General features: G+C 37.3%; 1 protein-coding gene across 1 annotated transcript in view; it reads left to right on the top strand.

Annotated features, from left to right (window-relative positions):
* The window catches only part of CCDC148 (coiled-coil domain containing 148), a 314,087-nt gene that overhangs the window by 56,973 nt on the left and 241,505 nt on the right, over nucleotides 1–15,609 (top strand). Inside the window, exons 5-9 of the mRNA XM_064484812.1 lie at nucleotides 3,039–3,142; nucleotides 8,163–8,245; nucleotides 11,020–11,171; nucleotides 12,549–12,644; nucleotides 12,726–12,907. Of these exons, the coding sequence (XP_064340882.1) occupies nucleotides 3,039–3,142; nucleotides 8,163–8,245; nucleotides 11,020–11,171; nucleotides 12,549–12,644; nucleotides 12,726–12,907 (617 nt within the window). The remainder of the gene's footprint in view (nucleotides 1–3,038; nucleotides 3,143–8,162; nucleotides 8,246–11,019; nucleotides 11,172–12,548; nucleotides 12,645–12,725; nucleotides 12,908–15,609) is intronic.

Genomic DNA, 15,609 nt, shown 5'->3' with positions numbered 1-15,609 from the left:
ATTTTGCTGATGACATCCTGGTGATGTCATTTAACATGTTTTTCTGTTTCTTGTATTTCCAGTAAATTGGTAGTTATATCCAGAGACTTGATAAGATTCAAGTTCAATTTATTTTGGCAAGAACACTTATTGAAGGAATTCGTGTGCTTGTCTTTTTCTAGTACAAATAGTGCTGCAGTGAATAGCTTTGTTCATTTATCTTTTTATACTTTTGCCAATATAGTTTTCAGATAGATTTCATTTTGCTTATTTGTTTTGTTTTGTTTTGTTTTGGTGGAGGGGAGGTAATTAGGTATTTATTTATTCCTAATGGAGGTACCAGGGATTAAACCCACGACTTCATGCATGCTAAGCACACACTCTACCACTGAGCTATACCCTCTCACTAGATAGATTTCTATAAGTAAGTTTGCTAGGTTGGGGGGGTGTTGCATCATTTTGTATTTCCACTAACAACATAAAAAAAGAGCGTATTTCCCTATAGCCTTACACAGTGTCTTGTTAAACATTTGAGTTTTTACCAACCTGATAGATGAGGAATTGCATCTTAGTGTAATTAAAAAAAACCTTTATGTTGACAGTTCTTTACTGAGGTATAACTTACACATAGTAAAGCACATAAATCTTAAGTGTACATCTCAATAATTTTGACATGTGTACATGTAACCAACACTTAAATTGTCTATTAATTGTTGTTGTTTATATCTAAAGATGGATTATCTGGTCCAAAAGGCTTTCATGGCATTTCAAGGCACCTCATAATAAATCATCATAATAAACTTCATAGGAAACCTCCAGTTTCTGATTCTTCTATGAATGTATTATTTTTGTTATTTTTAATTCATCAGTATTCTGCATAAATGGTCATCCACCTTAAATACTGATTTCAAATGTCTATTGTTAAGCAAAATGAACTGGAATCACCTAGAAATCACTCTATTGATAAAGATACAACTTTAAATCTTCTTGTTCTTTTAAGATTATTTTTCTTTATTTTTGGCCTGAGGGTAGAAGGAGGGTCAACGAGGGAATTTACAAAAAATCACTATGTTCTGCAAAATATAGGAAGTATCTAGTGAGAAACAGTAGTTTTATTTTGACTTTCGTTGTCTACTTAATTGGTCTTTCCCTGGGCCCAAAGGCAGAAGCATTGATTTTCTTTTTTTAAGCTATAAAAATGTGTCTACATCTTTCACCAATATGTTTTAATTTTTTTGTACAATATAAACCAAATATATCAAAAAAATCTAATTTTAAAAGTTGTGCCTGCTGCAACAAACTTCAGAGACTGTCAATGGCAAATAGGATGAGTTTTGTGCATTCTTAAAGCAAACACTAGAGTGTCTTTTTTTAGAAACACTTTGTATGTACTTTTTTTTTTAGTGAAACATAGATTGCTGAATGTTTTCCTGCAGTGTCCTGTTCTGATTTAAATGTACTTTTCTCCTAAATTTCATAATTGAAGCACTCTTAAGCAAAGATTTGACTTTGACTTTGTGCTTTTTTAAAGTAATGTTTAGGTTATTTTGTTTTCTTACACCTCTAATTCTGAATCAGTAACCAGCACAGCAGAAAGATAAACTCAAGGTTAAAGTAATCAGTGAATGACAGCTAGAAATAGCATGCATTGTAAAGAGTCTTTTTAGGACTTCTGAAGTTTTTACATCTTCGGTATTGATCTGTTAAAGCTTTCAGGGTACTAAGTATTCTAGTAGCAGAGAAAATATAAAATATGCGTATTTCATCAAGTTTCTGATTTGGGTTTAGCACTTTTATAGATGTTTAAAAGTATGAATGTGTAATACACAAGTTCAGCATACACATGAGTGTCCGTCAGAGTCTAACCAGGAGACAGACGCCACTTAGGGATTTAGAGCAGAAGGGTCTTTAATACAGGAAATAGTTATACAGATGATGGAGCTGAGAAGCCAGAGGACTATGGACCAATACAGGAATTATAATAGCAGGGAGTCATTGCTATGCCTGGGTAAGAGGGACATTTAGGAGGAGCAAGGGTGTAGCACATCCCATAGGCTGAGGTTACCTAGGGATAGTTGGAACCATAGTAGAATTGTCAAGAAATGGAGCGATAGAGAGGATGCAGACACTGGTGGAGACCTCTCTGACAGTAGAGAAGGTGGGAGGAGTACTCTTTTGGCTTCTTCCCTCCTTCCCCTCCATCTCCCACTACCAGTGTCTCCGTCTGGCTGAACCCAGCTGGAAGCTGGTTGATAGGGGTGTCTGAGAAATACAGGCTAGTCTCCCATGTGGAGCAGATCAGGGAGCTGACCAAGATTGGATCTTATGGCAAACAGACCTAGGCCTGACACAGCTTATCAGTAAACCCCGAAAATATGAATTATGTACTATATTTTTTAAAAGTCATAAAATTGAGAGAAAATTTAAATTTAGTTGTAAATTTGGGTTTCAGAGTTACTTGATTTTTGCACTATTTCTTTGCTTAGTACCTTCATATAAATATTTGCCTAAAATAAAAAAAATTCATTTACAGAGTCGTGGAGTTGAAAGATTAAAATTGTACGCACTGTTTAAGGTCACATTTCTAGCAGGTGCTGAAGTGGGACTAAAGCCAGGCTTCCTAATAACTTATCTAATGACCTTTCCCCACCCTGTGCTGAAGGATCACATAAAACCAACCTGAACACCAAGGTTCTGTGTGATTCTGATGTTTGTGAGCTTGATGATCGTCACCAAGTCTTTTAACCTCTCTTAACTTCAGGGTCCTCATAAAATGGAAATAATGATGCCTGGCAGGGAAGATGCATAAAAAGGCAAGAAAATATGTGGAACACTCTTGCAAAATTTTCTGGGGCTGGATGAATTAAGGTGTTATTTATTGTATGTATGGAAAATAGAATTACTTCACCTTTCCCTAGAAAGGTGTTAGTGTTAAAACATGCAGTAATAGGGTGGAAAAAAATAGGTTTTTAACTTAGAAAATACAGACTAAACATTTCTATTGAGAAAAATACATGTAAAAACATTGAAATTGCTCCTTTTCATTCCCCTAAATCTAGATCAGAAAAGCAGTGCAGACTTCAAAGATATCTAAAGAACAAACACTAATAAAGCAACACAAGCAAGTGTGGTGGCAGGAACACCAAAGACTAAATGAAGTCAGGTAAGAAGTGATGGAAATCTCAGTAAGAACACGTACAAGTTTCACTTATCTAAGTAGATATTCTGTAACTTTCCCTGTGAATTAAGCCATGATAATCAAAATTTAAAGTTACAGTTGAATGCCAGTCAAATTAAAATCCTTTCATTTCCTCAATTTAATCTGGAATCCAGTGAATATATTAACATGGCTTTTCCCTTCCTTAGGGAAAAGAAGAGATAATCTTCTCTATCTGTGAATCACTCACTCTTCTACCCTCCCATTCATACTTGTATTTGTTTATATTGTACTTAGCACATTGGATTATGGTGTTTTATCTGTATATTTGTCTTCCCTATGAAGTGATAAACTTCTCAGGGGCAAGCACCCCATCATATTCATCTTTATGTAGGATACATGGAAATAGGTAGGTGCTTTCAGCAAACGAATGAACAAATGAACGAAGGGACTCAAGTTGAAGGATTTCTAGATGCAGCTGTATCATGACTAACTTGTTCAACTTGGATTTTTGACTTTTTCTGTTGTTTCCATCAGTCACTTCAAGATGAATTAAGACAGGAATAATGATTCTACACTTGATTTCAACTGTAATCTTTGAGATATAAATTTCTTTTCAAAGGTCGAGACAGAAAGAGAAGGCAGATATGTTTCCTTGAGGCAAATATATTACTTTAATGATGGTGGTATTTATAGAGTACTCTTTTTGAAATGTACATTTGTAAGCTGTATTTTATATAAACTAGACAGTTTTTTGGTCTCATTCCAAATTAAATTTCTAAATACCATTAACCTTACTTTTGGCATTGGTGCTTTTCATATTGATAGGAGTTTCCTGTTCTGGCAAGGGACGCCTACTTGTGATGTAAAAGGCCAATGATTGGAAATGGTTTTACATCATTGTATAACTTAAAGAAAAAATAAAATTTTAGACTTTGTCATTCCTACTGCTGTTATAAAAACAAATCAGGCCCATCTTCTCCCTCAAAATGTCACATTTTACAGAGAGAATGTTGAAAAAATCTTTTTGAAAATTTGTGTAACTTGAAACATGAGAAAAAGGAAAGCCATTAGGAAGTTTTAATTAACTTGCTCACTGATGCAGCTTAAATGTAAAGACACTGGGGGAAGTTTTTTATCTTGCCTGTTGCACACATCTCTTACCATGTGTATAAGCTGTTCTTGGGCTAGATAGAAGAGGCACATACATATCATTATAGAAAGTAGTTCTTTTGGCTGACCTGGAATGGCACAAAGACGATGGAAGTAAGGGACATTCAAGTAGGAAGAACCTTCATGTCTTGAAACCTGTACGGCTGAAAATTGGGCAAAAAAAGGATTCCAAGATAATTTTCTGTGTTATTCTAGAATGTAGGCTAATTCCAACGTGTGTTCAGTAAAGTAAAAACTATTCATGATAGGAAAGTTCGAGAAATGGCTAGATTTTTGAAGAATTTAGGGACCACCATAAAATCAGTTTAAGCTCTATCAGTGTCTCTCAACCTTTAAAATCTACATTCCCTTTTAATAAAAGAATAAAAGTAAAATATTCCATAAGAGACTTCATTTGAGAATCTCAGGTCCCAGAAGGTAAGGGCCCACAGTGACATCTGACTTTTGCTAGGCAATTTACTATATGCTGGGGAATATGTTACGTACTTTACATGCTTAATTTCATTTAATCCTTACAACAACCCTACAGGGTAGGTTTCATCATTAGCCCCATTTTACACATGAGAATTTTGAGGTTCAGATGATTAAATTTATTTGCATATGGTAAATAAGCTAGTTTATGTGGCGGTGGTATTGAATCACTTGCCTTTACCTCCTGTGCTCTTTGACCTCGGAGCCGAGCAGTTTCTTTTTTTTTTTCCACAGAGTTCCATTCACATTACCTGAGATCTACTTGGTCTAGCCCGCTAGGAAAAAAAAAAAAATTTGTCAAACTTCAATTCTTGGAAATCTATACTAAGAAGACTAGACAATTGACATCAAAATATAAAATTACATTTTATATTTAAATTTATAGAATTTAATATTTAAATTTATAAAATTATATTTACTATTAATATACTTGCACAAACTACACCCCTTGAAGACCTTGATATACTTTCCCAGGAACACTTGCTCCCTTGTTTCAGAATAATTGTTTTCGAGGTTAAGGAGGAAGTTATTTATATTGGCCATGTGGTAAAGAATTACAATTACTATTTTAATAAGAACCTTTGAATAATAAAGTATGAGTTGTCTATTTGTAAGCCTTACGACTTTTACTATAGTTTCTGTTAGAAATATATGTGATCTCTTGCTCACAATTTTAGTTCTAAAGCATTATTTTGAAAGTATCACCTTCACAGAGAGGATATCATGGGGTTTTACCAACAACAATTAAATGTTGTCTGAAAAGTTGTCTTTAAAGATGAATTTGAGACCAGTATTCATACTGTGTGACTCAGGCCACCTGAGAATTCCCTCTAAGTTCATTTCTTAGCCAACAGTTGTGAGATTTCCTTCTCTGCCCTCTGTGGTGCATAGCTTGGGATACACTTTCAAGAGAGATGTGGATCCAAATTCCGGGGAGGGGGTGGGTTGTAGGGAGAAGCAGATCAGATCAAATAGCTGAAGCTGCGTCTGAGTTACCAAGCTGTCTGATCTGCTGAGTTCCTTCCTTGTTGGAAGGATGGTTTGGACTTAAGCCAGCTCCAGTGCCCTAATTTTCTGCAGATCTGGCTGTTAGTTCCACTGAAGAAACTTTAACATCCTCTCTTGTTCTTCCTTTCATGATCCATGGCCCTTTGCGTATTGTTTCTATAAATGGATTCTGACATTCCATTCTCCAGCACCCCATGTTTCACCTGTTCTTCCAAAATCGGTAACAAAGTGGTTACCCTAGAGATCACAGGAAGCTCTGGGTAATTTTTGATTTTCTGAGGAGACTGATTCTACTACACCTAGAACTTTGGCAGCATCCTGGAAGGATGAGGACCTGTCCTGGAAATAGACTCCTGAGAGCTCAAAATGGTCCTCACCAGGCTGGTTTACCTTGTAGGTGATTGCATTGCAACTGGGCATATCTAGGAAGTAGATTAATATGTCATCTAGGCAAACGATCACACAAAAACTCAGGAGGGTTTTTGTAGTACTGTCATATTCGGTGGTACCAGAGGACAGGCTAAATAGCATTAGGAGGGACTTAAATTGGCAGATTTGGACTTGGAAATTTGGCTTACCTGTGGCCCTTCTTCAGATGTGGAGCAGCTGTATGTGCTGCAGAGTTCCAACTTGGTGAACACCTGGAACCAAGTCTAGCGTGTCAGTGGTGAACAGGCAGAGTTCTCTTCCCCAAAGTTATCAACTTAATGCTCTTGAGTCCACCGAGTTTTTATCTATATTACCTAAATTATATCCTAAAAAAATCCGGAAATATTCTTCAAGATACTCCATGGAGAATAATGAATTTCATGGTCCTATAAATTAGGAAAATACTTTAAATTTCATCTCCTTGTTGGAGAACCTCAATGCACTTTGGCATAATCAAGTTTCTGAGAAATCTTGCTCTATGGAAACGTGTCTGATTTTGTTTAAGTCACCATTTTCCACTTTTTCCTAGTATCTTATTGACATTTCTGTTTTGTAGAAAACAACTTGGGAAATGTTAGCCTGCATTTACAGGCTAGTCCCAGAGTCTTGTAGTACTTGCTTCTGGATTTTGTTAGGCAATTAGGACAATTAGAGAAAGGGGCTGGTCTTGTCTGATGGCTCAGGTTGTTAACCTAGGAAGCCAGGATGGAACTTACTAGAATTATCACCTGCACAGTAGCAGGTTGATCTCCTATATGAACAAAACCACTTCTCCTGTTGGAGGAAATATAAGGGGGCTGAGCTAGATGGTTTGTAAGTGCTATGTTTTTGTTTAGAATAGCCCATTATGAAATAGCTTCTGGATTTACTCGACTATTATGCACCCGTTCTCCATGTAACAGTTTCAAATGTGATCCTAAAAATACTTCTGACAAAAACTATATGCTAGAAAAATTGACAGTGAAGTGTCATCTACTACAGCACCCCTCCTTTATACATAACAAAACCCTGTCCCATGGATGTAAATTGTCCTAGAAGATGATGGCACATATATAAAATAGAATATTCTGCAGCCACTGAAATAAATAATTATGAAAATTATTTAGAACTATCTTAAAATATTATTTACAAAGACCCAATATAAGATGGTAAATATGCCATAATTACAACTATTTAAAATATTCACGCATGTAGACAAGGGCTAGAAACATGCAGAAATGAAAATAATCATTGTGTTAAAGTGTGGTAATTGTTGCTATTTTCTTATTTTATACCATTTTTAACATTGTATTTTAACAATTATAATATCAAAACTCTTTCATGACTTCATTAACTCTGCCATAAATCAGGGATAGACTACAATATTTTTAGATGTCCATTGAGCGTTGGTTATAGTTTTACTCAAAAATGACTATATTTAAATGATATAGGAAAGGATTATTGAGATTTATCACTTTTTTGGTGTATACAAATATATGCTTTTACTCCCATTTTCCTGGTTCAGGACCTCATTGTATCTGAACTTTATAAATAGCCTCCTTATCGGTCCAGGTTTGCCTATCCCCTCCTCTTCATCTTCCATCTTTGTTGGTCACCCCTCCTTCCAGCCCATCCTCTATCCTGCTGCCCTAGAAATCTTTCTGAAATGGTCAGCTTAATTAAAGCCCTCAGTGGCTTCCCAAAGCTATGAGCTCACTCCACCTGATACGATGTGATAATGTACCACACTATTGCCTTGCACAGACTATTACTTTTCCTGGAGTATTCACCCAAGCTTCTGTCTCAGTGTCCTGCATGCACCTAATCCATGTTAGGAATTTAGTATATGATCTGAATTAATGAACAGGTGAAAAAATATTTAATTGAGTGTTTCTACTGCTAGTTATTTTTTAAACCTATATATATGTTTATGATGTAGAAGAACTGATTGAGATGTCTATTTCAGATGTAAAATGGAATGTGAAATAAAATCCTTTCTCAATGAAGAGAACATTGGAAATGAATGTCTTTCTGACCTTTTGAATTTTGGTAAGTTTTTTTTTAATCCTATATTTAAAGGCGAGTTTCATTTTGAAGCTAAAAGTAGGCCACTTGGGACCATGCCAAAATGTCAAAATAGAGAGACTCAGAGCTCACCCTCTCCCACAAATACACCAAGAATTACATCTACAAACCCAATGAATCGCACAGAACACCTACTGAACTCTGGCAGAGTGCCTCTTGCTTTGAAATACAGGAGGATTCTCACAAAATCCGCTAAGAGAAAAAAAGAAAAAATTAAAAATCAGTGTGGGATGGGTCCTGCAGGGAGGGAGCGGCAAAGAAAGAAAGGCACCCTCATGCTGGGACGTCCTCTCCAGCTGGGAGATCAGTGGGGACAGAAGCAGAGCTTCTGAGGCTCAGAGGAGAAAGTGGCAGCCACTTGGCAGACAGAACGGAAACTGGCACAGAAGGTCTCTGCGATCCCCAGCCCTAGACGCGAGCTGTCAGGGACGAGCCAGGGCTGGCTCCTGGAGATCTGTCATGAGCCCAGGGAGAGGGCTGGGGCCCACTGCACAGAGGCAGCCTCAGGGGACTAGAGGGCGGTATGAGCTCTGGCTGGGCATGTGTGTGGAACAGAACTGCCTGGGACCCCCATAAAAAAACCTCCACTGCTGGTGTGCGTGGTGGGGGGAGGGGGTGCAACGCAGCCGCGCCGCAGCCCCGCCACAGCCGCTTTCTCTGTTTGGTACCATCCTTGGTGTGTTCTCGCGAGAAGAGAGGTGCGGGTCAGTCAGAGCTGCGGTGGAGCTAAAAGCTGAATCCATACCCAGCGGCCCTGCAGCTTCACAGGCTGGACTGAGAGGGTGAATTTACTCTCTCTGGCCCTTTGTGGACCTGTGCCCCTGGGAGGAACAGGCAGTGAGCGGAGTTCTGGCGCACAGCCGGGGTGAGTAAAGGTTTTTACAGCAGGCCAGTGTACCTTGCCTTACGTAGAGGCGGGGCTGGGGTCTGCGCCGACACTGTGGCACACCACGGACTCAGGTGTGTGACTGCACGCTCGCCACAGCTGGCCCTAGCACCCAACATTGGCAGGTATGTGCTGGTGGTTCCTGGGGCCCAGAACCTGGGGGACACCAGAGCGGGTGGCCAACATTCCCACAGCTCAGGCGGGGACAACAGCAGTGTCAGCAGAGTACTGTGTAAGCCCACATAACAAGTGACAGACAATACCACAGAGGGCACCTCCCAGTGGACATCTCCTGCAGAGGTATGCTTAGCGATTCTTCTCAGCTAAAGCTCTCCAACCCTGCCTACCACACACCAAAGCTCAGAAGTGGGTCTAGAAGCCTCTATTCCAGCAACGGGGGAGCAGACCTGGCCCCTGTCAAGGCTGTGACAACCACAGAACAAAAAAAGAGGTCCCACTCCACAACAACAATTAGGGCAGGCTCTGATCATCACACCAACCACACCCTCAGTCAAAGGGATAACAGCCAAGACACAGGGCCAAAGTTAAAGATAAAGAAATGATTCTAAAGACAGTAAGAGAAAAACAAAGAGTTAGTTACAAGGGACCCCCCCAGCTGATTTCTCTACACAAACACTGCTAGCCAGAAGGAAGTGGCAAGATATTTTCAGTCCTGAATTAGAAAAAGCTTTAGCCTATGGTACTCTTATCTGGCAAGACTATCCTTTAGAGTAGGAGAGGTAAAGAATTTCACAGACAACCAAGAACTAAAAGAATCAAGCAATACTAAACCTATCCTAAAAGAAATATTGAAAGATCTACTCTAAATAGAAAAGAAGCAGGAAACTATTAACACAAGAAAACCATAACTGGAAATGCGATAACTACAATGAGTTGCAAGAGAATAAACATGAAGATGTTTAAAAAAAAAAAAAGGACATCAAAATCATAAAAGGTAGGAGATGGGAGCAAGAAAATACAGATTTTTTGGTCGCTCTCTTCTTTTTTTTCTTTTTCCTTCATTCTTTTTGGGATGTGTTTGAGCCTACATGACTACCAGTCTAAAGCAAACAGATATAGTAAGGGGTTGATACACCTGAAAAATAGGGTAACCACAAATCAAAAACATGCAATAAAGTCACAAAAATCAAAAGAAGCCAAGCTAATACAAAGGAAAATGATCAAACCAGAAAAATACCATAGATATCACTTATATGGAATCAAAAAAAAAAGAGACAAATGAACTTGTTTACAAAACAGAAACAGACTCACAGACAAAGAAAACAAACTTAAGGTTATCAGGGGAGTAAAGGGGGTGGGCAGGGATAAATTGGGAGTTCAAGATTTGTAGATACTAACTACTGTATATAAAATAGGTAAATAACAAGTTCATACTGTATAGCACAGGGAACTATATTCAATATCTTGTGGTAACTTATGGTGGAAAAGAGTATGAAAATGAATAAATGTATGTTCATGTATGACTGAAGCATTATGCAGTACATCAGAAATTGAAACAAATTGTAAACTGACTATTCTTCAGTAAAAATATATATTAAGAGAAAAAAAAAAGTGGGTCACTCATTTCATGGTGGTTTGTGTGTGTGTGTGTGTGTGTGTTAATGAAGTTTATTCGTCTTTAGAGGAGTCCTGGGGATTGAACCCAGGTCCTTGTGTATGCTAAGCATGCACTCTACCATTTGACCTATACCCTCCCACTTCATGTTTTTTTAATATTAACTGCTGTTTGTCTTTTTTCTAAAGGAATCCCAAAATAAATCTGCATCCCGATGACCTGTTCTTGAAGAAGCTTAATAATGTGTTGCTTTGATTTAATTTTGTTTCACCATAGAACGAGAGTTAGCAGAACAATGGTGCATATATCTTGAAAATGTGATACATCCTATTCAGCAATTGAGAGAAGATCTAAAATACAGACTGCATCCCATTTCACAGTGTTCACACTCACAGAGTGAGTTTAACTCTGTGAAAGTACTAGAAGAGGTCAGTGTATTACCTTTACTTTGTATTTTGGGGGATAGTGGAGATAATTAGGTATTTATTTATTTATCTGGAGGTACTGGGGGTTGAACCCAGGACCTTGTGCATGCTAAGCATGCACTCTACCACTTAGCTATATCCTCACCCCCTTACCTTTACTTTTAATAATGTAATATTTTATTTTTATCCCCATTGGAACAATTTGAGATAAGAAACACATATGTCTGTTGTGCTCTAGACTGGAATTTGAAACAACAGTGTAAAATAATTATAAATCAATAAAAAATGTTAAAAAAAAAAAAGAAAAAAAGAAACACATATGTCTGGTGTATTGAAATAGAAGATACAGCAAATTCTGTCTACTTGGTATCTGAAACATATCCCTGAATCTGCAAGCATGCTCACTTCTCACCTGGAATGTTACAGTGACCTTATAACTTGTCTCTCTGCTTTCATTCTTGCCCCTCCATCCACCAGTGTATTTTGAGATCCAGCCTTAGGGGAGGGGGATCAGGTCATCTCCCTGGTAAATCTCTGGGCTCCTGCTCACCCACAATTCCTCCCTGTACATCCAGCCCCCTCTCTACCTCTTCAGTCTCATCCCCTAACTGACACTCTCCTTTTCCTACTCAACCTTGTCTCACTGCTGCTGGCCTTCTTCCAGTTCCTCATATAAACCCGACTCCTTCCTGTCTCAAGGCTTTTGCACTGGCTGTCCCACTGATGGCTCTTTTTATCATTCAGGTCTTAGCTTAAATGTCCTCTTTTCTGAGAGGCCTGTCCTGATCAGCCACATGAGAGAAGCCACAGTCACTCGCCATTACCTCCCCCAGTTTTTACATCACTTACCTCCTCTGGATACTTTCTTACTTTTAAAATTAGTTTATTGACTACCTCCCTCAACTAGAGCATAAGCTTCGTTATCATAGTTTCACTAGGTGTAGAGTTTTAGGTGATTTTTCTTACTCTATTTTTTCAGTTATTCTGTAGTGTTGTCATATTGCTTTCACGAATAATTAAAAATCCTTGCACAGCTGGGGATTAGAGGCAAGGATGCAAAGAAAGGAGGGGGTGATTGAAGTACAGGCAATCTGATAAGCTCTCTGTCTGATCACAGACAAAATCCAAATGTGGGTGCAGAGTGGCTATGACTGAGCCCATTCTTGGGTTATGTGTCTGGAAGCCCCTTTAAGGCTCCTTTGATGATAACTGCCTGGTTAAGGCATCTCTTGAACCCTCTTTCATAGGTCCTCAAAGGGGCTTTCCCTTATCTAATTTGTCATCACTTATTGGCTTTTGTGAAAAATTCCTGTGACATTAAATATAAATATTGGCTAAATCAGAATAATTTGCATACTACTTGTTCTAAATGTCCTCTAGGTTGACTCCGTGAAGAAACAATTAAAAGCTGTCTTTGAAAGACTCAGTCTAGAGCAACAGAAAATAGAAAATAATCTTTCAGAATGGAGTGTGCAAGTAAGTGTGATACAGATAGTAATTTATCAGTTTGTCATTTACAGTAAATAGAACAATCATATATATATATATTTTTTTCAGATACTAGATCATTCTTCAGAAGAAGGAATTAACCTACTTAGTGAACTGCCCATGGAATTTGAAACTTTGGAGTGTCCATACTCAGATTTGAAATCTTCAATCCTTAATGAGTTCTGTAGCTTCACAGAGAAATATCAAAAGAAACTTCAAGATTTTGATCTGCAGTTAGAAGACGTATACAGGTAAGATAAAGCTACTAGAATTATATAGATTTTTGCCACCACATTTTAATTTTTGTTAGGGGTCACTATAATTCTGACTTACCGTTTTTATAGGTACTATGTCATTGGAATACAATCTATCAATAAATGTTTAGATTGACTATTTATTGAATGGAGAGGGGTTTTTTTTCCTCCGAAGTAGTTACCCTGAAATAATGTTTTTAAAGGTTTTTATAAGGTTGAAACTTGATAAAAATACTCCTTATTTATCTCTTTACTGCACAAGTAAGAAATAGTTTTCAAACATGAATTTTTGATAACTATGAATTTTCACTTCAAGATTGATGCTCCTCTCCAGTGGGAATTCACAAATCAGTGCTAATAATTGATTACAATGGAAATTGTACCCATGGAATTATGTTACTTATAATCTACTGTGATTTTGTCCTATACTGAACACAAAGTATGTTGTATAAATTCTTTCTAGAACGTGCACTTTTAAAAAATTGAAGTCTAGTTGATTTACAATATTGCATTAGTTTCAGTTGTACAGCAACGCAACAAAGTGATTCAGTTGTATATTATATATATATATATATATGTATTTCAGATTATATTTTGTTACAGGGTATTATAAGATATTGAATATCATTGTTCCCTGTGCTATATAGTAAATCCTTATTGTTTATTTTATGTACAGCAGTTTGTATCTGTTAATCTCACACTCCTAATTTATCCCTCCCCCTTTCTCTTTCCCCTTTTGTAACCATAAGTTTGTTTTCTATGTGTGTGAGTCTGTCTCTTTTTCATGTATAGATTCATTTGTATTAGCTTTTAGATTCCACTTATCAGTGATACTATGTAATATTTGCCTTTTTCTCCCTGACTTACTTCACTTAGTATGATATTCTCTGAGTCCATCCATGTTGCTGCAAATAGCAGTAAGAAAAATGTACTTTTGATTGAATCCTGAGAATAACAGTCTTCTTCTGAATGAGAACTATAGTGTTAAGTGATTTAGAATTTAGTTTTGGCAGGGTCATATTCTCTAGTGTAAATTCTATATTAAAATTTATTTAATGAACAAACCCAAAGATGCCACCCTGGGTCAGATCAACTGGCTACTTCATGTAGTCTTCTATATATGAAGTTTCTGGGGAACATTTTCTAGGAAAACATGCCTTTTACTCTATTATATTGACTTTAAGGTTTTTCCTAAAGAATGTATATTTAAAAGACAGGAAAACTATTGAAGGGACACATTTATAGTAAATTAGAAGTTAAAGGCTCTTCCTTTGAAGTCAGAGAAGATAAATGTGATGAGTATTAGTATGTCTTATATTTCTTAATGAATTGCTTGTGAATGAAGCTCCTCTATGTGAAATTACTAGTGTTAAGAAATGAATAACAAGGAAAATCTTAAATCCTACCAAGTGTAATTCTTTTCTTTGGTAGCTTCTTGAGCTGAACTCTTCAGTGACAGCTTCTACTTGTCTCAGCACACTTGGAAAGGCAATCTCGGGTAAAGTCTGCGACTTTCCTGACCTAAGCTGCTTTCTTACTGCTCTGTGGGAATGGTCATGTGTTCCTCCTGGGCAGACACGTTTTTGGTCTCCTAAGAGCCTCCTCCTTCTCTGCCTCTCTGTCTTCCTTTCTTTCTATCTTATAATAAAGTGGAGAAAAACATTAATATATCATTTATAGTTGACTGTTGAATTAATTACACTTTAATTGAAACTCAGTCACAGTGAAATATTAACCATGCACTTAGTTTGTTTCTAACTGTAAAATAAACATCCTCTCTCCCTCCCCATCCCAACCTTGTTAAAGAAATTTTAAAATTCTTCAAGCAAGAAAGAGAGGGTTTTTGTTTGTTTTGTTTTGTTTTGTTTTTTTAGTAATTAGACTGATTGTGGCTGTGAGGAAAATAAATCTGACTCTGTCCTATTAAAGCAAGTTGGCTGCCCCGTGACCTCTCCTCCCAGATGGTATCTTGTTCTCTAGGAAAGCTAGCTGAGACTGTGGTGTTTCTAGGCTAACAGCTCCTTAACGTGGAGGAGTTTGCCTTAGCAGCCTATGGTGGCTCCCTTCAAGTCGGATCTATTCTTTAGAGCCAGTTATCTTGTCTTTATTTTAATCTAAACTCTGTTTCTGCTCCTCCTTTGTGCAACCCTGTGCCACTCAGAAGAAGTTGAGAGTCATAGCTCCATTGCCATTACTGAAGATTAAATAGTGAATAAGAGGAATACACATCACATACTAAGATTTCTGCAGAGAGAAGAAATACTGAAGAAAAAAATAGCTTAGAAAGCCTTGATGGAGGAAGTAAAATTCACTACGGAGTTTGAGGAATGGGTAGGATTAGATAAGGCAGGAAGGTGGTAATGAGGACATTCTAAGAAGGGATATTAAATGACTAGGCTGTAAACCCCTTGAAGTCAAAGTAATTTATTAGCATTATTTGTATCCTTAGCACCTAGCACATCCTGGCACATAGCAGCTTCTAAATAAATGATTGTGCAAATTGAGTTGAATTAAAGGTGAAAACAATGAAGGTGAGAGTGGTGAGGCTTGTTATGGGAGAGGTAGGAGTCTACTTCGGAGAAATATAGTTTCATAAATTCTAGTTTAATAGTCTGCTGGCCATGTATAATTATCCAGAGTAAATTTTATGTAGTTAATGATATGTTTCACTTGATGAATATTTATTGGGTAATCCTTAA

The sequence above is a fragment of the Camelus dromedarius genome, chromosome 4 (genome assembly GCF_036321535.1).
Source record: "Camelus dromedarius isolate mCamDro1 chromosome 4, mCamDro1.pat, whole genome shotgun sequence".
NCBI lineage: Eukaryota > Metazoa > Chordata > Mammalia > Artiodactyla > Camelidae > Camelus > Camelus dromedarius.
Note: the sequence above shows the minus strand (reverse complement) of the source record. Positions and strands in the feature narration are given on the sequence as shown.